This window comes from Taeniopygia guttata, chromosome W, assembly GCF_048771995.1.
Source record: "Taeniopygia guttata chromosome W, bTaeGut7.mat, whole genome shotgun sequence".
NCBI lineage: Eukaryota > Metazoa > Chordata > Aves > Passeriformes > Estrildidae > Taeniopygia > Taeniopygia guttata.
The window spans coordinates 15,848,642-15,875,230 of NC_133064.1; the positions used below are offsets into that span (position 1 = coordinate 15,848,642).

Consider the following 26,589-nt stretch of genomic DNA (forward strand, 5'->3'; position numbering starts at 1 on the left):
TTCTTCCTCTTCCAAATCTGGTCGTATTTTGGTCTGTAATTCTACCATCTCAGCACAGTCCTGGGGGATGGGGGGGGGGGGGGGGCGGATCCCCTGGGACTGCCCCAAACAGGAATATGGCAGGATTTTATGCCAGTGTAGTTTTTAGCTCCAGGTCGTGGGAATGGATTAGAATAGCTTCATATTTCAGAAGCCTGCCGTCTGTCAGCCACTTGTCAGCTTTTTGCTGCAAGATGTTTCTTACATTGTGAGGGGAGTAGATGGTTAATGAACCCCCGAATATTACCTTTTTGGGTTCTACTAATATTGCCACTGCCACAATTGCTTGTAAGCAAGTGGGCTACCCCCTGCTGACAGGATCTAGGATCTTGGATAGATATCTGACTTGTTTCTTGACCTATGCCCGGTCCTGAGTTAGAACACTGTGGGCAGTGTGGTTACTTATGAAAGGAACAGGGTCTGTGCCTTTATTAATAGTCAGCTCTTTATTAAAAAGTCAGCTCGGCAGGGGGCTCAACAAGGAGCTCGCCCCCGCTGTTGTAGCTTCTCCGGTAGCCAAAGGGTGAGCAGGCATGCAGAGTCTGTCCCTGGAGTCTCCGTGGCACGCTGGTAGCTGGACGTGAAGAGGTGTGCAGTCCATATCTGAAGTCCCAGCAGACCGTCCTCTCTCCTTTCCTCCTGGCACACTGGTAGCCGCAGGGTGAGGGGATGTGCAGAGCCTGCTGCCGAAGTCCAGCAGCAGCTGACCCTCTCCTTCCCTCCTGGTAACACCAGGAAGTGTGTCTGCTTTGCTCCTGCTTCCCACAGCCTAGTCCAGTCTGGTCCTCTGTAGGTTATGGTGACAGGTTAAACACAGACTAGGGATGGGGTTCCCTTTTCCCTAATGAGCACACCCATCCAGCCCCCTCCACTGTGCCCATCTTTTCCATTTAGGGGTGTTTTTCATCCCCAAAACCCCCTCCCATGATTCCACTGGATTATTTTGCATCCCATTCCTAGAATGGTAGTGAGGGTGGGGGGAGGTAGGTGATTCCCAGGAACAATTAGCTAATTAACATTTCAATGTCAGTACTTAGCCGAAGCCAAGTGTCCCAGCCAGGCTGTTTTGTTCATAACAACTTACATCTACAAAGAGCTGAAAGGGCCTTGTTACATCAGGGAGACTTAATACTGGAGTTGCCATGAGGGTTTCCTTTAATCCTCTGTAACTCTCTTCATCTCTTTCAGACCACTTAAGTCTGTCCGTGATAAGTTTGTCATATAAAATCCTTACCTTTTCACTGTACCTTTCGATCTATTGTCTGCAAAAGCCTAAAAGCCCCAGCAATTGCCTGACTTCTATTTTTGTCTTAGGGGGAGGCAATGCAATTATTCCTGCCACCCGGTTTGGGTTTAGTTTCTTTTTCCCTTTTGTCAGCCAATGCCCCAAGTATTTTACTTCAGGTTTAGTGAATTGCAATTTAGACTTTGAAACTTTCAACCCTCGTCCTCTCAGGAAGTTTAACAGAGCTATAGTTCCAGTCCTCACTTCTTCCTCCTTAGAACCAGCTACCAATAAGTCGTCTACATATTGCAATAGTTTAGTCCCAGGGACTGGCACAAATTTGCTAAGCACTTTTTCAAGGGCCTGGCCAAAAAGATTTGGTGAGTCTACAAACTCTTGAGGGAGAGAAGTCCATCTTAGTTGTTGTTTTCTCTGTGTGTCCGGGTCCTCCCATTGGAAGGCAAAATAATCACGGCTTTCGTCAGCTAGAGGACAAGTTCAGAAGGCATCTTTTAGGTCAATCACACTATACCATTTGTCAACCGGGGACACATTTTTCAGCAAAGTATATGGATTATAGACCTTGGGAAATAGGGTTTTTGTTCTTTGATTTACTGCTCTTAAGTCTTGTATCAACCGATGATTACCATCTGATTTTTGAACTGCCAAGATAGGTGTATTATGTCTTACATGCAAGGCTCTAAGGTGCCCTTTTTTATTAAATCCTCGATTGTTGGTTTCAATCCCTTTCTTCCCTCTAGAGTTTCAGGTAGTATGCATGTGTTGAGTATACCCGAGTTCTTTCGCTTCCCCCGTAGCTGCCCACCTCCCTCTCGGGCTAGTAGAATTGCGGTTTATTGGGGTCCGCTCTTGCGCTGTGACTATTTCACATTTCACACACACACCCACTCACACGCCACTCAACCACGCGATACTTACGGCTCCTTTTCCTGCGTGGATTCTTCGTGCACGTCGATTTTACGAGTGAAAAATTGCTGCTGCAGCCTCGGAGATTTAGCTCCGAATTCCGAGAGCTCGGGGCCCGTGTTAATTATTCTTTTTTTCCTTAATGTGGCTTTTGCGGCTTTTCGGAATCCGGTTGGTTCAGAGGAGGTCCTCCATCCCGTCTGGGCGCTGAACTCAGTGGGGCTCCGCCCGGATCGAGGATAGGGGAACCCCCTGGATACCCCCAAACCAGATCACGTCTGGGGTCACTAAGATTGTTGTAAATGGAAATTTATTCAGCCAAATTAAAAATAAAAATCGTTTTATTAGCAGTCAAATTCCATCTAGCCAGCCCTGAAAAAAAAACAGTGCCAAGCCCAGGGATTGACCCTGGGTGTGGGACAGGGAGTCAGCCTCAGGAGACGCTATGCCCACACACCTCCATCCTGGCACAAGCAGTTTTTATAGGGAAAATTCTGCCTGAGGCCAAGATTTCCACATTAAGTCTTTTCTTCCATTCAGAGTCCATAGGTTAATAAGATTTTCTTTTCTGGTGATGAGGAAGAACAATTCAGTGTCTGGAGTTGTTGAATCCCTTGATGAAATTTACGGGAACGCTGTATTCACATGCATCTGCCTGAGGATTTCCGTGATATCCATCTCTGGTCAGTTATGTGATGATCAGCACCTGGGAGGTATCTCTCTAGACATGGCCCATCTCCTGGCTGAGCCACATCCTTTTATCTGTAAATCGGGTTCCAATATACACCAGGTCTCACCTGCAAGGGTGGGGGGGGCTTCTAATACAAACGAGCATAATCTAACAAGTATGCAATATTACATATTTCATACAAGGAATGGCGTGAATTATGTTTACTACACATAACATTTTCCTTGCATGCACAGCTTTTACTTTACCTATTAAACTGTCTTTATGTCAGCTCATGAGTTTTTCTTGCTTTTGCCCTTCTGTACATTTGAAAATGGAAAAGAGTTGGGTGGAACTGTTGATCTGCTTGAGGATATGAAGGCTATGCCGAGGGATCTGGACAAGCTGGATAGGTGGGCTGAGGCAAATCGTATGAGGTTCAATAAGGCAAAGTGCCAGGTCCTGCACTTGGGTCACAACAACCTCAGGCAGTGCTACAGGCTTGGAGTGGTTGGAAAGCTGCCCAGTGGAAAAAGACCTGGGAGTTCTCATTGACAGCCAGCTGAATATGAGCCAGCATGTGCCCAGGTGGCCAAGAATGCCAATGGCAGCCTGGCTTGTAGCAGAAATCCTGTGGCCAGCAGGACCATGGACGTGATTGTTCCTCTGTGCTTGGTACTGGTGAGGCCACACCTTGAATCCTGGGGTCAGTTTTTGGCCCCTCACCACAAGAAAGACATTGAGGTGCAGAAGCATGTCCAGAGAAAGGCAGCAGAGCTGAGGAAGATGCTGGAGAATAAGTCCTATGAGGAGTGGCTGAGGGAGCTCAGTTTGTTTAGCCTGGAGAAAAGGAGGCTCGGGAGACCTTATCATTCTCTGTAACTACCTGAAAGGAGGCTGTGGCAAAGTGGGTGTTGGTCTCTTCTCAAAAAGCAAGTGATGAGAAGAAATGGCCTCAAGTTGTGACAGTGGAGGTTTAGATTGGATATTAGGAAAAATTTCTTCACCAAATGGGTCCTAAAGCATTGGAACAGGCTGCCCAGGGAAGTGGTAGAGTCACCATCCCTAGAGGTATTTAAAGGCATATAGATGTGTCACTTAAGGATGTGGTTTAACGGTGGACTTGGCAGTGTTAGGTTATTGGTTGGACTTGATCTTAGAGCACTTTTCAAACCTAAATGATTCTGTGTCTGAGAAATGACCACCCACTTTTTAAAATTTTAAAAGGTTTATTAAACCTTAACAAAAATTACAAGAAAAGGACAAAATAAGGAAAAAATTCAGCACTGGGAGCATCCCCCCCCCCCCCCATGGTTGGTAACCATGTGGCTGACTCATCCACAAAATGGTTGCTCCACCTTTTATACCCTTGGTGTTGCAACAGGTAACCCTAGCCCCTTCCAAAGTCTGTCTGTTAATTCTCCATCGCTGTCCATTGGTTTGGACTGCTTTCTTGTAACTTGTTTGGAGGTCAAGTGTTGCCATGCCGTGCCTCTTAGTAACCAGCCTGCCCCTTCCCCCAAGTGCCCAGACTGCCAAGACCATCCAGGGATAACAATGCTGGGGGGGACGGACACTTTGCAGTAGCATAACTATAAATCTATAAAATTTCTCTTGACATACATATAATGTTCACCCCTTAATTGTGAGAGCCAACCATCTCATTACTCATCTATAACAAACCCCCTTTTTTCTTTTCATAAGCCATTTGGCTCAAACAGTTAACCCTTATCTCTGATTCTGATAATTTGCTCTCACTTCTCAGAAATAAAAAAAATTTAATGAGTCATGCTAGCATCTGTTGATGTGGATGAGGACAGAGGAAACACAGATAATTTCTGGTTATCTTTAGGCCCACTTATTGATGAATTTGTTGGAAATAGAAAAATTAATCATAAACATCTGCTATGGCTTCCTTGTTCCCACCTTACCATGCCTACAGAATTGCTGCCTGCAGCAGGGTTATAATCTTCTTGGTGGTGAACACAGGGGTCAACCCAGTCTTGCCCTCTGTCTTTTTTGGTTTTACTTTACCTGTTGGTTCTTAAGGGAACTGCCCTAATACCTCTTATGGTTCCCTGTGTACCTCCCCTCAACAGATGCTTGTAATTCTTATCCATTAAAATAGGATAATTACATGAATAAATGATACAGTTTAAACTCTCTGCCCAAAGTGTTAGTTAAAACAATTTTTAAGCCAGTTGGTGAAAGCTTTATTTTCCTTTTTGGACTTTTTCGAGCTTTTTCTCAGTTTTTTCTCGCCTGGTTTGGATGTTATTACAGTCTATTCTTTGGGTTCTTTCACCGAGCCTTGAATTCTGTTGACATGAGTTTACTCTTGCTCTGCAGTTTGTAAAGTTAATTTAGTGGTTAGCAGTACTTGAAAGGGACTTCTCTCTACAAGAACAGAGTGTACACAGAGAGCTAGGGTCTATTTTAGCTAGCAGAGCTGGATAGTGATGCACGCACAAATATATATATACACACACGTCTGTTTTTTGAGGTGGGACAGCAGTCAGATGCACAGTCGTGTATCTAGAGCTATGTTCTTGGGCATGCTCAGCCCATGTGTGCACACAGGAACATGTGCACTGTTAGTGCACATATATACAGGTACTTGCTTACTTACACAGAGCTCTTGTGTACAGCAGTATTTGTCAGTAGCACACACTTGTGTACACTCAACCCGTCACACTCGTACATGTGTGCTGCACAGACACTCACTTATGTACAGTCTCTACTAATGCACACGTGCTTACAAGCACAAGATTTGCTTGCAGACATTTTGTGCACACCGATGTGTGCAGTGTCATACACATTAATATATGCATGTCTTATATGGAGCTATACTCACACTTGAGGGTGTGTAATTTAACACTAATATTCACAGCTGTGCACACGTCATGTGTACACATCAGCACAGCTATGTGAACAGTGTTATGCACACTAATACACATGTACCCTGTTCAAAGCAGGAAGTGTACACATGCATCTGGGCACACACAGAGCTGTGGACACTGGCTCACATGTGTACAGTACTTTGTTAGAGTTCTCTTGGCCCTGACACCCCTGTGGATAGGAGAGAGTAGCGTGGGTGAGAGCAGACAAGCTTGTTATCTTGGACTGAAGGAGGGAAAGGTATCTTTGTTATGCATTTAAGCCTTCGCCATTTAAGTCCTTCTCTTAGCTTGAAAGAGAAGTAGTACTTTGCTATTGTTCATTACAGGTACACATCTTTGTTGAAGGCTGATTTACTAAAATATGAATATCAATCTAATATTGATATCCAACTGAGACAGACAAAAAGTCTCTAACAGTTTAAAGTTAGAAAGTGTATGTTTATTGCAATGGCTGGGCAGCACGTGGGATAACTCCCTAATGCACACTGCAAAAATCACACGTATTACAAAGCCCTTATATTTGCAGAAGTCTTGAATACACAAAATATGAATGCATATTTATATCCCTGTCACTTCCTCTGCTCCGCTTCGTATGCTAATTGGCCAAAAGGCTATTAAGCATGTGTAGTTCTGTCCCCTGAAATGAGTCTGAGTCCATTTTGGGGAGGGGTCTCCAAAATGAGGAAGTAAGATAAGTCTTCCTTGTTCTGACCTTTCTACCTGTTGCCTTCAGGGGAGGCAATGGCGACCTGGTGTCAAGGAGGCAGCACGGCAGCCCGGCCTAGTCCGGGCTACTCGGGCTAATGACACACGCTAACACCAATGTGGTGGACGGTTGAAAAGCGTTTATTATCTTATCTCATGGGTTTAAATAGTCTTGGGGGACTTTGCTACGTCGGGGGGGGGGGTTGGTAGGGTCTCTAGGGTTCGTCAGGAGTGGAAAACTACTGGGTTAGGTGTGGTTACATGTTCTGGGGGTAGTAGATAACGTGTTGCAAAGGGCGAGGGGGGAAGGGTCTTTCTTTCCGTCACATCCCGAGATCTTCCGTTCGCCTGTCCCTATCTACCACATCTCCCCCCTCCTTTTCATAAATAAAATGAGGTAGTCATAGATATAGGCACTGGAGTGAGGTACAAACTTGTAACTTGGTAAGGAAAAGGTGGTTTGGTAAACCTGAGTAATTTTCGCAAGGCGAGTCTCAAGGGCTTTTGCGACTGACTGTGTTCGTAGTTTTTGGTTTACAGCATTTGTTGGTGGCCTACGAACAGAATGTTCGCCCGTTCTAGACGGGCCTGAACAAACGAGACTAGTTTGTTCAGTAGGCATGGTCCTATGGTAACAGCTAAAAGCAGTATTGCCAGTGGACCTACCAGGGCAGAAATTAAAGTTGTGAGCCAAGGTGATTGATTGAACCAGGATTCAAACCAGCTCTGTTGGGTTTCCCTGTCTTTCTTTCTCTGAGCCAGTCTATCTCGGAGTTCTGCCATGGAGTCTTTAACGACTCCCGTATGATCTGCATAAAAGCAGCATTCCTCTTTCAAGGCTGCACACAGTCCTCCTTGTTGCATGAACAAGAGGTCCAGTCCTCGCCTATTTTGTAAAACTACTTCTGAAAGCAAAGAGACTGATTTCTCTAGATAGGAGATGGATTTCTCGACCCTCTGCAGGTCTTCGTCGATGGTCATTTGCAGCTGAGAGAGTCCATGCTGTTGGGTTGCGATGGCTGAGACACCCGTGGCTGTGCCAGCTGCTCCCAGGCCGAGCAGCATTGCGATAGTTATACCTGTGATTATTTCTCTTTTGTGGAGTCTGTCAGGTTCCTCAAGAAGGTGGTACATCTCTTCGTCTGAGTGGTACAGGACCCTAGGAACAATCAGAACTTGGACACAGAAGTCGATAGAGTCATTAAATTTGGCAAGGAACACACAAGGACTCACTCCGGATCGCTGGCAAACCCACATCCCAGATGCGGATGGGACCACCCACTTATTGGTTTTTCTGTTGGGCTTGACAACTTTAGTGCAGAAGTTGCCTTTCTGCTTTGCTAAAGTTGCATTGCCAAAACATCTGCCCTGTCCTGTGATGTGACTCAGGGTGATTCCTCTGCGGGGAGTGTCCCATCTGCACTGGTGGGGGGCACTGGCTGTGGAGTAACTGAAGGGGGTGTCCAAAGCAATGCCTTCATAAAAAGGGGGTTTAACATCATAATAAAGCCAACAGGAGTTAGTCAGGTTCGGTTTGGTTTCGTTTAGGGTTAGGAAGGTAGCTTCTAGCATACGAAAGATTGGGTTTGGATCTGACTCAGCCATGCGGCCTATCCGGAGGGCATCCGCAAGGCCGGTCGGGGTGTCAGTGACTTTTGGGGGCAAGGTTTTGGGGTGGGTTGTGTTTTTCCCTTTTAGCACGTTCTTGATAACTTTATTGGGTCCCACTGGTCGAGGTGCTGGTGGTTGGAGCCTAAAAATTCGTACATTCACCCACCTCCTCGGTCCTCTGAGGACCACTGTCCACGTTGTACCCGTGGCCCAACTAGGGTGATCTGGCTGTAGGACAGTCATGTTATAACTTACGCATCCCCGTAATCTAGGCTGTGCATTGTGGTCTCCACAGCCAAAGGGTGCCCAGGTGAACTGTAAGAATTTGTCGGGCTCCTGCGGTTGCCACCCATCTCCCCATGGTCTGGCATCTGTAACAATGGTTTCGCAGCCCCAATATCCGCAATGTCCCCACCCCGGGTAGTCGCAGTACCTTTTCCCTGGGTTGGATGCTGGGCACCAGTAGGATATGTACATGAGTACGATACGTGGGTTAATGGGCCGTAGTTTTGGTTGTCCTGGAAACAGATCGGCTATGTGGAACACGAAGGATGGGGTGTTCGCTGTGGTGACCTCTTTGAACACCTTGTCACTTGAAAGATGTTGCATGACCCACCTAAATGGCTGATGAGGGTAGTGGCCTGGGTCGGCTTGCCCCCCGGCCACAAGCCCCAACAGAAAAATCGCACAAAGACACTGTGCATGTCTGGGTCTCACCGGTGTGGGACTCTCGGGTTTTGTCTGGCGGCTTGGTGGTCCGTCATCTCCCTCTGGAGCAGGGGTGTACGCGTCATGGGGACGGTCCATGAGCATGTCCTGCAAACCGAAACTCACAGTTTTTCATTAGTTTCATTCTGAAAGTCAGTTTGATTGGCAGCAATGGGTGTACAGCAGTGGCCGTCATTATAAATTTGTAATCCTGACTCCTAACATAGCAAGGATGTCCCTTCCTATCAGGGGTGGAGAGTTTTGCAAAATGTAGGGGTGGATTGCTACTTTTTGTTCTGGTCCCTTTTTTGTATGAAGCGTTATAGCTACTAATTGGGTGCTTTTTCAAGCTCGGGACGGCCCTCCCACTCCATTCCCTGGGGGGACTTCTTTGCATTGCCAGTGTCAGGGCCACAGTGCTTGGGGAAACATCGGGCAGTCTGCTCCTGTGTCTGCCCAAAACTGAAGCCCTGTTACATGGGGGTCCTGACTGCCATAAAGGCGGCATGTCCCCCACACCCTCGGGGGCTCCTTCCCTATTTTCATGGCCAGGGCCACCCAGGGGTCCCGTTCTGGGGCGTCCCCTGCTGACCCTGCGGCACAGGCGCTGCTTGCGGTGGTAGTGGGTATGACAGTACCGCAGGCTGTGTTGCAAAACTCTGCAATTGTGTCGCTGGCGGGGGTATGAAGCTGGCTGCCTCCTGTGGGGGTATGGGGTATAACGGCTCCCCGCCCCACTGGGGGTTGGCATAGATGGGCCGCCTTGTATTCGCGGCGGGAGGAGGCTGAGTGCGGCCCGCACGCCCCCTCCCTTTCCCGTTTCCCTGGGGCCGGGACCTGCATTCCTTAGCGAGATGCCCTTTCCTCCCGCAGCCCCAAAAGGATCCCCTCGGGCGTGTTTGGGGTGGAGGCACGGCGGCAGGCTTTCGTGCCGGCTGGGGACAGCTCACCGCGATGTGACCTGCCTCACCACACTTGAAACATGCCATGGCACTGGTCAGGGTGTAGACGGCTGCCTGAATGGGTGTCAGGTGCTCTTCCCTTACTACACGTCTGATCATGTCAGCCAGGCTGGCTCCGGCTGGCAGGGAACGTAAGATATCCTTGGTGACAGAGTTGCACTGCTGGCGCAAGCAGTCAGCTACCACGGGGCCCTTTGCCTCTGCCGGCAGGGTAAAGGAGTCTACCGCTGCCTGCAGGCGATCCACAAACTGCATGAAGCTTTCGCCCTCTGCCTGCCTCACGGTGGACCACGGTGCCGGCTTGGCCACGACTCAAGAGGCTGTGCAAATAGCCTCCCTGGCAGCCCGAGTGGTCACCCTGACCTCCTCAGCCTGCATCTGCGTGGCTTGTTGCTGAGATGTGATCATATCATCGTGCTTTCCTATCAGTCTGGATAAACTTGATCTGTGTAGTGGTTGCTTTGCGCCAGATGCTTGGGCTAATAGCTTTGTACAATTATCCTCCCATTCCTGTCTAAACACAATCATTCCTGCACCATCAAGTATCATGCGACCTTTTCGCTCGATATCAAAGGGAAGCAGGTCGTCATTACTAAAAAGACTGTCGATTAAAGTGGAGACCATGGCCGAATTGATTCCTTTTTCTGCAATGGCTTTGACAATTGACTGTACATCTTTTGGGTTTACCGGGGTATATACCCTTTGTTGGTTCACTTCCGGGCCGGTGAGCCTCACTGGGAAGGCTTGTATGGCAGCCGCTGGGGACCATTCAGCACAGGCTATTTTTATTTCTCCCCAGTTGGTAAACTGGGCTGGTTCGTATTGTGGCTGCTTTTCGGTGCGGCTTAAAGCTTTACTCAGTTTTGTCTTAAATCGCGTTGGCTCCGTTTCCTCCGTCTCCGAGTCCCAGCCGGCTTTCGTCAGCTCTTCCAAGCTGGCGGAGCTGCTGCCGGACTCCGAGTCGGAAGTCGAATGCCGGCGCATTTCCGGGGCTCAGTGCCTTTTTGTCCGGCTCCGAGCTCGCTCCTCCCCGCGGGGGTGGCACCGCTCCCGCCCCCCAGGCTTGCCCAGTCTCCTGCAGGGGGAGGTCTCTCCCTTAAATGGTAGCGGCGTCAGGCACGGCTGCCGATTGGCTCCGTGCCCTCTGCTGCTCTCCTTTCTCCCGCGCACGCGCATTCCTGAAACTGCGCGCCTCCCGGCTTTTCGTGCCGAGACTGCCCACGCCCCGCCCCTCTCCTTGGCTGCCAGCGCCATTTTCAACGGAGTAGGGTGGTGGTGTGGTTGGGGTCTCCTCCCAAGCCGTGGTTTCTGCATCCCTGGCTTCCCTCGCCAGCCCCTGCCAAAAGCATTCCGCGCGCTGCTGCACCTCCGGCAATGGGTCACTGACCGGCGGCGGCGGGACGGACGGGGAAGCCACGGATTTCTTGGAGGTTTCTGCGGCAAGGATTGGGCTCTGGCCCGGGGAGTTGGGTGCCGCACCGGGCCCCCCCGGATCTCCGCTCCCGGGCGGATCGTCTTCAGGGGCAGTTTGCATTCCCACTCCTGCCCCTAGCTTGGGTGTAACCAATAAACACGTACGCGCCGCGCTCCATGTCTCCTGCTCTTCTATTGCTCTGCGCAGGGCTTTCTCTACTTTGCCCCACGCCTTAAGGTTTTTGCCACTGCCTTAGGATTTCATGTCCTCGGCCAGCATGGTTTGCATTTTTCCCATATTTCCGGATGCAGAACATCCACGGGGCATTCAATTGCCCCAAGCTCAAGCAGCCTTGCTATAGCAAGATAAAAGTCTTTGAGCTTACACTCGATATCCCATTGCTTCTGAATCGCATTTACAACCCTGGCGATGGCGTCCATGACGATCGTGGGTCCTGGGACTTCTCCCTTGCCTAGATACGGTTTGACCACTCTGGCCGCTGCCCTTGTCCAGGTGATTCCCGCTACCTGAGTGAATTTTTCCCGGGTTTCGGCACCAGATATGTTGCCTTCAGGGGAGGCAATGGCGACCTGGTGTCAAGGAGGCAGCACGGCAGCCCGGCCTAGTCCGGGCTACTCGGGCTAATGACACACGCTAACACCAATGTGGTGGACGGTTGAAAAGTGTTTATTATCTTATCTCATGGGTTTAAATAGTCTTGGGGGACTTTGCTACGTCGGGGGGGGTTGGTAGGGTCTCTAGGGTTCGTCAGGAGTGGAAAACTACTGGGTTAGGTGTGGTTACATGTTCTGAGGGTAGTAGATAACGTGTTGCGAAGGGCGAGGGGGGAAGGGTCTTTCTTTCTGTCACATCCCGAGATCTTCCGTTCGCCTGTCCCTATCTACCACACTACCTTTTCAATGCATACATGACAAATGAATCGTTGTAGTTTTCCTGTGTTCAATGGATTCCTCAAGTATGGTAAGTTTGCAACTGTTTTCGTGTCCCTGAAATCTGTTTATCACATTCTGTTTTTCATTATAAGCACAGCTACCCAAACACAAAGTTTACAAGCAATGAGTTACTAGATCCTGGATATCTTATCTAAGATCCGGGTACTGTTAACTATGAACAAAGACTATCTCTCTACTTCTGCTAACTCAGCAACATCTAATTTAACTATCATTTTAACTTTCCTAAAATTCTTAATTCTTCAAAATTAGTGTCTCAAAGGCTGTTCTTGTTTTGTTTTTTTGTTTTTTTTTCCCTAACACTTGATAATGTTGTAGGGAAGTAGGAAAAGCTTTAGAGAAGTGAAAAGATCACAATGGACTGCACTAGACTGCACTAGGACTGCAATGTGTAGTGAGACACAAGCTGGGACAATTTCCCATTTCTTTGAGCATCTCTGCCAGAAGGAGGAAGCACACCTATGTGCTGGAAGCTCCTTGACTTTTCCCTCTCACTCTGCCATAAGTGTTGACTAATTAATTACACACAAAGCAAGATTTTTCTGTAGCCTGTAGTAGGAGGTAGTAAGAGATTGCACAGCAAATGCTTGACATGACAGGTTTAGATGTAGGTACAGATCTGAAACTGCTCATTTCACAGTTTCATGCCATGACCCCTTGTAGGTTTGCTATTCTTAAGAGTGTTTCTTCTTGGTTGTGGGAGGAGAGCTTGGAAGGAGAAGCAGAGTGAAGCTTCTAGGACACAGCTCTCAGCTGAAGAAGAACTTTTAGGAGCTGATCAAGGAGGGAAATCTCTAGACATGGGCACAGAGCTGGGTCCGTGAAGTGAAGCAGGGCAGGCAGTCTGGTTTGGGCATTTTACACTCTCCCTGCTCCATAGAAATGGGGCTGAACTAGTTTGAAACAATGGGAAAGCAAATACAAAGAGGAAATTAGTGTTTTATACTCTTAATGCTTGCATAACTCAAGGAGCCCATGCAATTCTCCCCAGCAGCCCCAACTACAAAGCAGCCCAGAGGAGGGCAAGAGAAGAGGGGAGACGATACTCTTCTTCCCCCTGGGGACCCCCAATCAGCAAACTACAGGTCCCTGCAGTAAGGCCCGTTTTTCCAATCAGCTAGGAGGAGAAAGAAAGAAAACAAGAGAAGAAAGAAGAAACAAAAAAAAAAAAAAAAAGAGGAAGTTAAACAAAACAAACTTTACAAACAAAGAAACAAAAACTTTACTTTCTTTCTGAAAGGTGAAATCTAAAAAAACCCAACTTGCTTGGGATTCAGACTGAGACTCTCCCCTGCGCCACCAGGTTGGCTCCACTGATATCCCCACTGCTGTGCCTCAACTCCCTAGCACCTCCCGGCCTGGAGCAACTGCTAAGAGCCACCTATGTGGGCCCCCGAGACCCCCGTACAACAGACAGCTCTCAACCCCTGGCAGCACCAGGCGCAAAGGCCTCCACTGCCTGCGGCTCCTGCCGCCCAACTTCCCCGGTCCACAAGCACAGCCTTCACCACCAGCAGCCCTGCACTGGTGGACCAGTGGCTCTTGGTTTCAACACCCTGACACTTGGCAGCACCAAGCCCAAAGGCCCTCGCTGCACGCGGCTCTTGCTGCCAGTGGCCCCACACCTCCAAACTCCCCGGGTCCACAAGCACAGCCCTCGCTGCTAGTAGCCCCCTATTGGTGGACCGGCGGTTCTGGGTTCCAACTCCCCTGACCATCGTGGCCAACCCCAGTCAGGTTGGTGCCACCGAAAGTCTCCATGCCAGGTGCCTCCCCTGGCCCGCCACCGGCCACGCGGGCTCACGCAGTCCCTAGCTCAGAAACCCCACACACTCAGTGAAAGCAAAATAGTCTGCTTAATAGTCACTGCTGGTAGCCTCCCCTCTGCCCATGGTCTTCCTCCACTTCTGAGCCACACAGCGCCCTGATCTCATGAAACCCGTCCCACCAAGCACAGCCGTGAACACGACTCTATGCAGACTCACCCCCCCACCAGCTTCTTCCTCTCTTCTTTTTCTGCTAGTGGGTCGGGGAGACCCTGTCTGCCTCCTCCCCCATGGTCCCTGCTCAGGAATCCCTGCGCACCTGTTTTTTTTCTAACTGGCAGCCCTGCCCGCGCCAGCCCTCCCGCGGTCTCTGGGTACTCTGCCAGGTGCTACCACTTGGCATTACTAAGTCACCACGGCTAGGCATGCAGTGCTTCCCAGACGCTGACATTAACTTGTCCCTCTTGAGCTTCGGCTGGCAAGCTATGGAAGGTATTGTGCTGATTGCACACTAGAAGTTCACTGCACTCAGTGCACCAATGCTCCACGTGGGGCAGCTGCATGGTCCTTCCCCCTCTGCTACCCGTGGGCTGGGAAAGTTACCTCAACTACCCGTCCTGACACGAGCGCCATTTCTACTGAATGACGCCTTTCGCCATCACTCTAACACTGTTGCTCTCAACTTGGCAACCTCCAAGTGCTCTTGAGCGCTTACAAATCTTTCAGTTTCATGCGCCCTGCTGGGCAGGGGGTCTCTGCTTTTGTCTTTTACACGTCCCACCTGCCACGTTTCTGCCTTTCTTCCACAGGCATCCCCCCAGTGACAGGGCCCCCTCCTTCTTCTCTTACACATCCCACCCTGCTTCCAACCGTCCATTGTCCTGAAGCTTCTACTGATCAGGACCGATCCGTATATTACTAATGTGAAGCTCACGTTCATATACTGGAATTACGGAACTATATTCTGGCCAAAATAATTATGAGGATCTTCTACTTTTCGTATTTACCCTAAGCACACTCCAGAACTACCCCACTCACACTTCAAGCATACACACGCTTATACTCACAGTCTTCTAGATCCTTCTCCTTATTTTTCGTTATATAGTCCTTCACTGTCTCTGGGTCTACCTGCAATCACTGATGGTCTAGAGAGAGGTTGTTCAATCTGCCAAAATCAACAGGGACGCAATTAGTCTGAAATCTCCTGGGCCACTGGAGAAGAGGCTTTATATCCCGGATGAGTCCCCATTGTGATAAACAACTGCCTACTTTTTAAAACTTTAAAAGGTTTATTAAACCTTAACAAAAATTACAACAAAAGGACTAAATAAGGAAAAAATTCAGCACTGGGAGCATCCCCCCCACATGGTTCGTAACCATGTGGCTGACTCATCCACAAAATGGTTGCTCCACCTTTTATAACCTTGGTGTTGCAACAGGTAACCCTAGCCCCTCCCAAAGTTTTTCTGTTAACTCTTTGTCACTGTCCATTGGTGTAGACTGCTTTCTTGTAACTTGTTTGGAGGTCAAGTGTTGTCATGCCATGCCTCTTAGTAACCAGCCTGCCCCTTCCCCCAAGTGCCCAGACTACCAAGATCATCCCAGGATAACAATGCTGGGTGGGGGAGCACTTTGCAGTAACATAACTATACATCTATAAAACTTCTCTTGACATACATATAATGTTCACCCCTTAATTGTGAGAGCCAAGTCTCTCATTACTCATCTATAACATGTGATTTTATTGTTTTCTCCCCTATCCTGCTGATGGGAAGTGAGCATGTGTGGGAACCCCTGGCCTGGTTCAGGGGTCCTGTGTGGTGGTAAAGTTTCTCCTCCAACCTTTGCTTCCAAAGAAAAACTCCACAGCCTCTTGTTGTTCGGTCTCAAGGCAGTTTATTGCTAGTTATCTAAAAGATTGTCTTAGCGGGCTGCGGCTGTTTGGTCAGCAGCCCAGGCAGAGACACACACACACCCCTGACACCCTCTCTCTCTGGTGTCTACTTCTTCTCTCTCCCCGCCCAGGGCTGCTGCTATCTTTTATATGATACATTACGTGTTCCATGTTTACAGTTTTTCCCCAATACCTACTACCTATGTTACAAGGTGCTTTTCTACTCTAAACCAATCCATAAGTGCCAGCATCACCAAGAACATGGAGGTGAGGAAGAACAGGATCAGCCCACTTTCCTCCATCTTAGAACTTCTGACCCCCATGTACAAAGTAAAAACCCCCCTGTACAGGTGCTAAACCCCCCCTGTACAATACTAAAAAATTTTCCCCTCTAGTTTGTAACTACTTCTACTATACCATCTAACCCTTTGTGACTACTTGTTCCACCTTCAAAGTTGGTAACTCATTCCATGGCTCAAACTCAAATCACAGCTGTTTTCAGCTGCTTGCCAGGGTCTAAAATGCTTCTGACCAAGGCCTGGAACCTCCAAAAATGTCTGAGGGACATTTTGAGTTCCAACAATCATGTGACTGGGTGGGAGCTTAGCTGCTGGCCATGGTCAACCCACCACAGAACAGCACAGGAAGTTCTTTTGTGTCATTGATAGCAAGGTTAGTGTGATGGGTTGATGCTGGCCAAATGCCAGTGCACCCATGAATATAATTTACTCATTTTCCTCTGCTATAGTTAACAGAGGAGGGGGAAAGAAAACTCATGGGGTGAGATAAAGATTAGGAGAAAACACTTTAAGGGCAGAACAGGCTCAAGACTTTAAAACATATAAAGAAAAATTTATTAACAGAATTAGAAGAGGATAATGAGAAGCAAAAATAAACCTTTAGAATACCTTACCCCCCACCCCAGCCCTTCTTTCTTTCCCACCGACAGTGCAGGGAGACAAAATATGGGAATTTAAGTTAGTTTGCCACTTCTTAAGATCTTTTTTCACTTTGCTTAAGGAGAGGAGTCTCTTTTGCTATGCCATGGGGTCTTTCCTATGGGAAACAGATTTCTGTGAACTTTCTCAAGGTGGTTTTATTTTTCACGGCTAACAGTCCACCTGGAACTTGCTTGCAACATGAAGTCCCTCCCATGGCTTGCAGTCTTCCCACAACTGATTTTCATGGGCCATTTAGTTATGGGGTGCAGCTTTTAAAGATGAGCTGTTCTAGAGTATAAAAGCAAGAGTCCTCTTCCTTAATCTCTTGAAAGTAAGGGTTTTCTTTCTCTCTGTTCAAGCCTCTCACCAGATCACAGCTTTTCAGCATCCAGACGCTCCAGCACGAGTGCCTTTGTCTTGTGGGTTGCGGGTGAATGCTGCATCCCCCCCATGCACTTCATGAATTACAGGGAAACTGTTCTATTATAGCCCATATCATGGCTTGCAGAAGAATCTCAGCCCCGATGCTCAGAGCACCTCCTCCTCCCCCTCCCTCTTTTGCACCGATCTTAGTGTCACCATATTTTTCTCCTCACATGTCCTCACTTTTTCCTTTTCTCTGACTCGGGGGAGAATTGGTATCTGTAGGTTCGTTTGTTCTCAAGTTCTATCAATTGAAACAGTTTTTATAGAGCTCTGCAGCACTGAAAGGTTGATCTTGTCTAGGCTCCACAATCAGGGAATTGCTCACTATGTTTCTCTCTCTATTGGTCACATGGTCTCCACATGCACTGGGCAAGTCTCGCTGGCTGCCAGCTCCATTACACACCTTTTCTTCATGCGGGACACTGAAAAAAGAAAAGCTGCTGCCGCTGCTTTTGTCTTTCTGTCCGCAGCACGGCTGGTTAAAAGCGGCTAATAAAGTCCATTGTGAGCCATGCCGAGAGAGCCGCAGCCGCATGGCACTGCCCCAGCCCCATGGTTGCTTGCGGCGCTGGGATGGCCCCTAGCAGCATGGTCCAGCGACCCCTGCTGGGAAGGGACCCTGGCTTGCCCCCCACCTTTCTTTAGAGAGCAGGGAGCAAGAGCACTTCCTGCATTTTTTTTTTTTGTTCTTAAATATGTCATCATAGAGGCGTTTCCAGCTTTTCTAATTGGCTTAGCAGTGTGCCAGTTCTCAGAGCTAGCCAGCGATTGGTTTTGCCAGGCACAGAGGAAACTGCTAGCAGTTCTTCACAGAGAATCACTTCTGTAGCTGACTTTTTCCCTCTTGAGCACGGATCAATTAACACAAAACCAGCACAGTCAGTATTAAAAGCTTCATCCTGTTAAGTATATGGTGCATCTCAACATTTTCTGAAATACACCAGAGGGCTCCTATTTTTTTTATAGGAGAGGACTATTGCGTAACTATTTTTAAACACCTGACCTCTAGTTATAGATGCACAAATTATTATTCATTCAGTTAAAAAGTGGAAAAAAAATCGAGGAAAAAAGCCACCAAACCAAACTTTTTTTTTTTTTTTTAAATGGAAATGCTACCTAGGGAAATAGGGAAAAAAGTATTATAAAACATAGAATACATACATGATTTATCAGAATTTTACCTTCACAAATAGAGTAGTGCATTAGTCAAGGACTTTCTTTGCCATTTGTAAATGGACTGTTACAGCAGATTTTAAATAAATTTACAGCTTATGTCTGAATTGGAGGAGATCGGACTAGATGCTTTCTGACCAGCTATTTTTACTCATTAAAATTTTTTAATTAAATTATTCATCAGTTATTATTTTTACAGGACACTGAGATATATTTATGGATGCTTGCAGAAGTCTGTTCAAAGCAAGTGGCCAGCTAATACAACAATGAGAACAAGAGTTGTTAGGTAAGTTACTTGTCATTTTATGCTGAAAATAATATTTTGTTGTCTTATTACTGTCACACTTCAGTGTACTTATCAATTTTTTCTTTTAGTGACAAAAGTTTTTAGTATTTATATAAATTACAAGAATATTTAAAATTATTGTGGTACTGGGGCATGATATCAATTAAGGATCTGATAGATTCTTAGTCATGTTGTTGGAGACTTTCTAACAGTCTAGTACAGAGGTCAGTATAGCTATACTTAATAGCTTTAACTTTGAATTTACTTGTATTTTGTTAATTTATTTAATCTAAGATCTTGGGAAAGAGAAAAAGTTCTCTCAAAGTGATAGTTAACCCTTTATATCCTTTAATGATTATGCTCCTGTCATGCCATCTGGGAGGACTGTGCTTATCCAGGGACTCTTATGTAGTGTGTGTTAATTACTGGAAAAATCTTACACATGCTAAGATAAGTGTCCTTTAAAGTGCAGACGTAACATGTTAAGGAAACTAATACCTTCTCAGAAAGGTGATTAGACTGACATTAGATTTCACTGAGGTACTTTCTTCTCTGAAATATATAGTTTTCTGCATCAATGGAGACTCCCTGTGCTGATCACTTGGAATCAGCATTCATTTTGGAAAATATGTACTTTTATGCTGTCCCAGTTTTATTTCACTGCTCCAGTTCAATCATGTTAAAACATTCCAGAGTCTCTTTAAAAATGTTGCAAGCTACTGAACCTGACTCCTTTGGACTGGCACAGAGTACAAAAACTCCAGTCTGCATTCATAAATCATTTGAATAAATAGTTCTTTCTTTAACACTACCAGTTGCTAGTGCAGGTCAAAAAAACCTTCTGACAAAAATGAGGTCTTGACACTTGTTCTAAATGTTACTGGGGATTTAAAGGTTTCAAAGCCACATCTTTTCTACATTTGCATAACTTTTTTTTTTTTTTTTTTGGCAAGCCTAGATTTCTAATAGGCCCAATATCTGACACTGATCTGATATACTGAGGTTAATCTCCCATTGAACAGTGTCTTCCAGATGATTTGTCATTGGCTCTTGCTTATCACTGTGACTAGAGACAGAAATGAAGATATGGGAATCCTTCCTTTCCCAGAGTTTCAGTTAATGTTAGTGTACTTAGTACAGTACCTTCCATGCTTATTTTCCTGTCATTTAGTATTCATAACAATAGTGACTCAAGATTTTAATGAAGAAAAATCTTCAAGAAAATGCCTGCCAACAGTGTTCTGCAGGAGTTTTGCCTTCAAATTGAGGCTGCTCTCATCAAATGTATTTGGGCTAGTCTATTGCAAACGTGTAGAACTTAGAAGCAAATACCATGTCTCTTCCTGTTTCTTCCCATATATAGAGAACACCATGTGGCTTTCCTTAAGTGATACAGCTTACACTGAGAATTTTTCTGGGATCTCTGCTGGATACTATAAATATTGGGTCTCTTTCTCTCTTCATAAGTGGATACTTGTGACTTGTCTCTAGAGTAGAGTTTTGTGGGGGTTTTTGCAGCCTCCATTGAAGAATATTACCTTTTACTGCACTGGTTTTGGTCCAGGAATAATTACATATTCAAAGACAGGTGGATAGTTTTTAAGTGCCTGGGTAGCTTGTCTTCTGTAAAATTCAGAAAGTGCTGCCATTTCTGTTTCTTTGTAAAAGACCATACATAGGTATTGACTCATTCCTAATTTAGTCAGCTTGACTAGTGTAAGAAGAAGCAAATTTTCTGTGTCTGCAAGGTCCATCTTGGGTTCATACCCCAATTTTCTTCAGGCCATCTGTCATTGTTTGAAGCTGTCCCAATGCCAGGTACCCATGAGAGTCAGTCGCTCACTCTGCCCTGCCAACGCTGGGCAGAGGAGAGAAAAAAAATGAACAAAGTGTTCATGAGTTGAGATAAGGACTGGGACAAAACATTTCAAGGGTAGAACAGGCTCAACTTAAGGTTGAAAGTGAATTTATTACTAACAGAATCTGAGGAGGATAATGAGAAGTAAAGCAAGCCCTTTAAACACATTTTTCCTCCCAGCCCCTCCCTCCTACCCACCAACAGCGCAGAGAGACAGGGCATGCGAGTTTTGGTCAGTTCACCACCAAGATTTTTTTCCGTTGCTCTAGGAGAGGAGTCCTTCCCCTGTGAGGCCATGGGGGCCCTCCCATGGGAGACAGTTCTCTGTGAACTTCTCTGGCATGGGTCCACTCTCACAAGCAGCAGTCCTACTGCACCTGCTGCAACATGAATTCCCCCCATGGGCACATAGTACTCCCAAAACTGCTGCAACATGGATCTCTCTTTGCATGGGGTGCAATCCTCCAAGGACAGGCTGCTCCAGCCTGGAAGCAAGGGCCCCCTCTCTCCACTGGGTCTTCCACTGGATCACGGCCTCCCCCAGGCATCCACCTGCTCCAGCATGGGCACCTCCCCCACGGGCTGTGGGTAGATCTCTGCATCCCCCGTGGACCTCCATGGGCCGTAGGGGGACACCCTGCTTCACCATAGTCTTCAACATGGCCTGCAGAGGAATCTCAGCTCCAGTGCCTGTAGCACCTCCTTCCCCTCCTTCTTCACTAACCTTGGTGTCGCCATGTTGTTTTCCTTCGCGTGTTCTCACCTCCTCCTCTTTTCTGACTGGAAGAAAAACTGTGTGTACTTTGTTTTGATTTTCTTCTTAAATATGTTATCACAGAGGCATTACCACCCTCTCTAATTGTCCCAGTTTTGGCCAGCAGCATGTCCATCTTTAGAGCCATCAGGGATTGTCTCTGCTGGACATGGTGGAAGCTTCCAGCAGCTTCTCACAGAAGCAACCTCTGTGCCTCCCCCCCGCTACCAAAAACTAGGCTGTGCAAAACCAATACACCATCTATAGGACAAATTGAGGTACATGCAATGACTTCAAAATTATTTACTTCCTCACAGCTTAAAATTAATCTCATAGAAAATATTTTTGTTTCACACTGGGCCAGGAGTGTTTTGTCAACCCATAATACATGGTTTTTGGACAAACAGGAGACTTCTATAACAGCATATATTGGAATTCAAGTGTGTTGGACGCATGAAAGGTGTGTTAACCTCACTGCTATGTGTCACTTTCAATTAATAATGAACAATGCCATCACTGTATACTTACAAGCAAGGTAATGCAAAGTCCACTTCCACTCTTTTGTAAGAGGTCAAACTTTGGTATTGCTGTAGTGAAAAGAAGTCTGCTGGTAGTGTCCATGCACTCTGAATAAAATGAGAGGTGAGTTAGATTGCTTTCATTGGTCCATATGTTGCTTCATTTTATAGCAGCCTTTTAGAATTATGGTTAACCTGAAATGGATCTCCTTTTCTTTTCTTTTCTTTTCTTTTCTTTTCTTTTCTTTTCTTTTCTTTTCTTTTCTTTTCTTTTCTTTTCTTTTCATTTTGCTTTAGCTGTCAATGGAAAGTTAGATTTTTCTCATGCTAAACTTAAGGACAATTGTTGTGGTTTGGCACTGGCCAGGCACCGGGCACCAATGAAAGCTGCTCACTCACCCTTCCCTGCAATTGGACAGAGGAGAGAAAATATTGTGAGGGGTTCATGAGTTGAGATAAGGACCATGAGGAAACACTCACCAATTACCATCAAGGGCAAAACAGGCTCAACTTAGAGATATAAAGTGAATTTATTGCTAACAAAATCAGAGCAGGATAATGAGAAGTAAAATAAGCCCTTCAAAATATCTTTCCTTCCACTCCAACCCCTCCCTCCTTCCCACTGACAGCACAGGGAAGCAGGGAGTGGGGGTTTGGGCAGTTTATTACCTGTGCTTTCTCTGACTGCTCAGGGAGAGGAGTCGTTCCCCTGCTGCACCGTGGGGTCCCTTCCACAGGAGACAGTTCTCCACGATCTTCTCCAACGTGGCTCCATCTCACAAGTAACAGTCCTTCCAAAACTACTGCAACATGAGTACATCCCACAGACACCAGTACGCCTCAAACTGCTGCAGTGTGGGTCACTCTTCCACAGGGTGCAGTCCTTTAAGGACAGGCTGCTCCAGCCTGGGAATAGGACCCCTCTCTCCACAGATCTCCCACTAGACCACATCCTCCTCTAGGCATCCACCTGCTCCAGTGTGGGCTCCTCCCCCATGGGCTACAGGTGGATCTCTGCATCCCCTGTGGGCTGCAGGGGGACAGCCTGCTTCACCATGGTCCTCACCATGGCCTGCAGAGGAATTTTGGCTCCAGCACCTGGAGCACCTCCTCCCCCTCTTTCTTTAATGACCTTGGTGTCTGCAGAGTTGTTCTTCTCACATGTTCTCACCTCCTCCTCTTCTCAGCTAGAATTAAAACTGCACCACAAAGTTTGTTTAGATTTCTTCTTAAATATGTTATCACAGTGGCATTACCACCACCTCTGATTGGCTCAGCCTTGGCCAGCAGCATGTCTATCTTTGGAGCCATCAGGGAATGGCTCTGCTGGACATGGTAGAAGCTTCAAGCAGCTTCTCACAGAAGCCACCTCTGTGGTGCCCCTGCTACCAAGAACCAGACTGTGCAAAAACAGCACGACAATTTAGGTTTCTGTTTAATAAGTTCCTAGTTCTGCAGTCAAACTGAGTACTTTTCCTTAGCTGTCTAGATTGTCTGGGTGGCAGCAGTTACTTCTGTGAAGAAAGTAGCTGATCCAGTATTATTCTTCTAGGATACTGACATACTGTTATTAGGAGATGGATTGGTTCAAGCTGAACTAAGGCCATGTTGCTGCCAAAAGAGAGGTTCCATTGTTACTGTGCACTCTTGATCTCCTTATGTTGGCTTGGGGAAATGAGTGGCTGTAGGATGAATTACTTGTGGTAGTAGTGTCGTGGTTTGACACGGAAAAAGAATTTTTCTGGAAGGAAGAGGTTAATTTGGACATTGACTAATTGAAGGTAGACACGCCTCTGAGAACACAGAGGGGTTAAAAGCAGAATTCTTAGGAAAACTTGCTTTCTTAGGTTCTGGTCAGCGGTTAGTGCAGGACTCTCCCCTGTCCGGCCATGAGCTGGGTGGGGGAGGGGAGAAGCCATGTAGCTTTCAGAGGTAGGCCCAAGGGTGGAGGGACTGGAACCGAGCCTGGCCCCCTGCAGATGGAAGGGTGGAGAAATCTGGGATGTCTCCGTCCCCCGTCGTCCCCCCCCCCCCCCACCAGAGTCGAGAGAGAGGGAGAGAGAGAAAGAGACAGCAGCAGTTTTGTCAGCAGTTAACCACAGGGAAGGAGAAGAGCGGGGGGGCCGCAAGGTGTCCAGCTGCCTGTGGGAGCCGGAGCCTGGGCAGCAAGCTATCTCTGTAAGTCGGGACTTTTAACCCTTCCTGAGAAATGAAAGCTTTGTGAAATTTTTCTCCTCCTTAGTTTGAAAAAGAGAGGAAGAGAAACAGCCTGGGACCTGGGATGTTGGAAGGAGAAATTCTAGGTGGGAGGAGATGATGGAGTGGCTTTTGGCTAGACTTTTTCTTAGTAGCTACAGACTGAACTGATCTTCTCCTCCAAGAGACTGTATTTTAGGAAGATGCCAGTGAGCTAAAGAGACCATGCTTCAGCTAAGAAAAGACAAAAGTGGAGCAAACAGAGAAAAGTAAAGGAAGTTTGTAGTAGTGCCCCCTGTCTTTGCAGAGGAAAAGGAGAAGAAGATCTCTATTCTTAGACCCTCAGCCCCAGAGGAAAATGGGGGGGGGACTGTTAGTCCCAAAAATGAAAAACTGAACTGTTGTTTTTTCCCCTCTTAGCAGGGCATCCTTAAAAGAAAAAATCCTAAAAGCAGTCTGTCCATCCATTTATTAGTAGTGAGAGCACTGTGCATGAAAAAGAGAGGGTCACCACTGGCAAACTTTTTCTCCAGGCGGTGCCATGTGGTGACATGGAAGCACAAAATGTAGCAGCTGTGTTTCTTGGGGGGTCTGTAGCACAAGAGAGACTCCTCTCTCCCTGCAAATAGACTGGGTGTTGATTATCTAGAGGGTAGAAACCTAATTAGAGTCCAGATTGTGTCTCACTGTAGTTTGTTAGAGTTAGGTAGTAGGAAGAAGAATGCTTTAGAAGGTTTTCATTTTGAATTGTGTGTGTTTCTTTTTTTTTTTTTCCCTCTTTTATAGTAGCATAGTAGTAGTAGTTTAATAAAGTTTTTTTCTTGTTATTAAGCTTGAGCCTGCTTTACTCTGTTCTCAATCACATTTCACAGCATTCAGTTAAGAAATTGCATTTGCATAGGGGGCACTGGCATCGTGCCAGTGTCAAACCATGACAAGTAGACAGTGCAACACTTGTAGGAGGCAGGAGATTAAGTGCTCCTCCTTTTTAAAGGCAGTGTGGTCTTAGACTGCAGACTCCAGTATGGCTTTACAGTTAAGCTTTTCCCAGGTAGGTTTGGAAGTTCACCTTAACTGGGAAATCAATATGTCTGGTTTTATTTTGTTTTTTGTCATAACTGAAATCATAACAAGACTTTTTAATTAAAAACATGGAACACAGGCTGGTTGTCATCTCACAAAGATTTCCACACTGACTTAAATACCTAAAGACTACATAATTTTACATTAATTTTATGGTAGATTTAATATTGAACAAAATAAAATTTCTTTTTTTTTCCCATTTCAGTGGCTTTGTTTTTCTTCGACTGATTTGTCCTGCTATCCTGAACCCAAGGATGTTTAATATCATCTCAGGTGACTATGCTTCAGACTGAATTCATACTTTATGTAATAATAGGCATAAACTTACTTTAGTGCCTAATTTAGCAAAATATTAAGTCATTTGAACACTGTGTGAAATCATGTTAATCATATCAATTGACTTTCTCCCTAAGGCAGCCAGCATACAGTTCTCACGCTTAAAGATTAGACAATGTTTATTCCCAAGATCTTGTTTCAAAGTAAAACAAAAGAAAAAAAAAAGAGAGAAAGTGAATGTTAAAGTGTTTCATAAAGAAAACTGTTGTGGGTTAACCCTGTTCAGCAGATAAAGCATCACAGTCACTTGCTCACTTTCCTCTTCACCCTCAGTAGGATGGGGAAAGAAGAAAGAAAGAATAAAAAAAAGAAAATTTGGGGGTCAAGATAAACAAAAATATATAAATGTTTAATAAGTAAAGGATAAATGTAATAGATCTAAACAAGTGATGCAATCATATTACCTCCCATGTGTAGACTGATGCCCAGCCAATTCCTGAACAAAAGATGGCTGACACCCATAGAACCTCCCTCTTTTCCCTTTTATTGCTGAGCATGGCTTTATATGTTATGGAATATCTCTTTGGTTACCTTGGGTCATCTGCCCTGTTTTGTCTAATCCCAAACTATTGCTCACCCTCAGTCTATTCTTTGGCAGACGAGTGGGGGGGGGGGGGGGGGGTGCGGTGCAGAGTGAAAAACAGAGGCAGCCTTGATGCTGTATAAACATCATTCAGAAAAAGCTATAATATTAGTCTACTATCAGTACTATTTTGGTCAAAAATGTAAAACTGCTCCATATGAGCTGCCCTGAAGAAAATTAACTCTGTCCTAGCCAGGCCCAGTATAAAAGTATTATCTTGGTTTTTGATTCTCTCTTTGTAGAATGCATCTCTATCAGTAGATAAAGCAGTGACAGGGACTATTCCTGTTTGCTAGAACAGGATTGCAAAATTGTAGTACTGATCTGCAGTACAGTTCTGGCTGATAACAGATAGCATTCTCCTAAATGGTTCTTAGATGTGCTTTGGATGTTGACATGCATCAGGGATCATATCTAAAAGTTGGCATGGGACTTATTGTGAATGGTGTGGGCATAGATTATTCCACTGCAGTTGGCTTAAGTACCTAGAATTGTTTCTGAGCATTTTAACTTATGGATGTAGTTGAGGTCATAGAGATGCAACAGCTAGTATGTGTGTTACTGTTGTACCAGGCATAAGGCCGTGTTGATGGAATTACACGTTTTAAGTTTTGGTTTTGCTGTATTCCTTTGTGGTGGATGCCAG

General features: G+C 46.2%; 1 protein-coding gene across 1 annotated transcript in view; it reads left to right on the forward strand.

The window, feature by feature from the left end:
- Positions 1-26,589, forward strand: part of LOC116806888 (ras GTPase-activating protein 1) — a 168,801-nt gene that overhangs the window by 116,541 nt on the left and 25,671 nt on the right. Inside the window, exons 20-21 of the mRNA XM_032744707.3 lie at positions 18,529-18,615; positions 25,230-25,297. Of these exons, the coding sequence (XP_032600598.1) occupies positions 18,529-18,615; positions 25,230-25,297 (155 nt within the window). The remainder of the gene's footprint in view (positions 1-18,528; positions 18,616-25,229; positions 25,298-26,589) is intronic.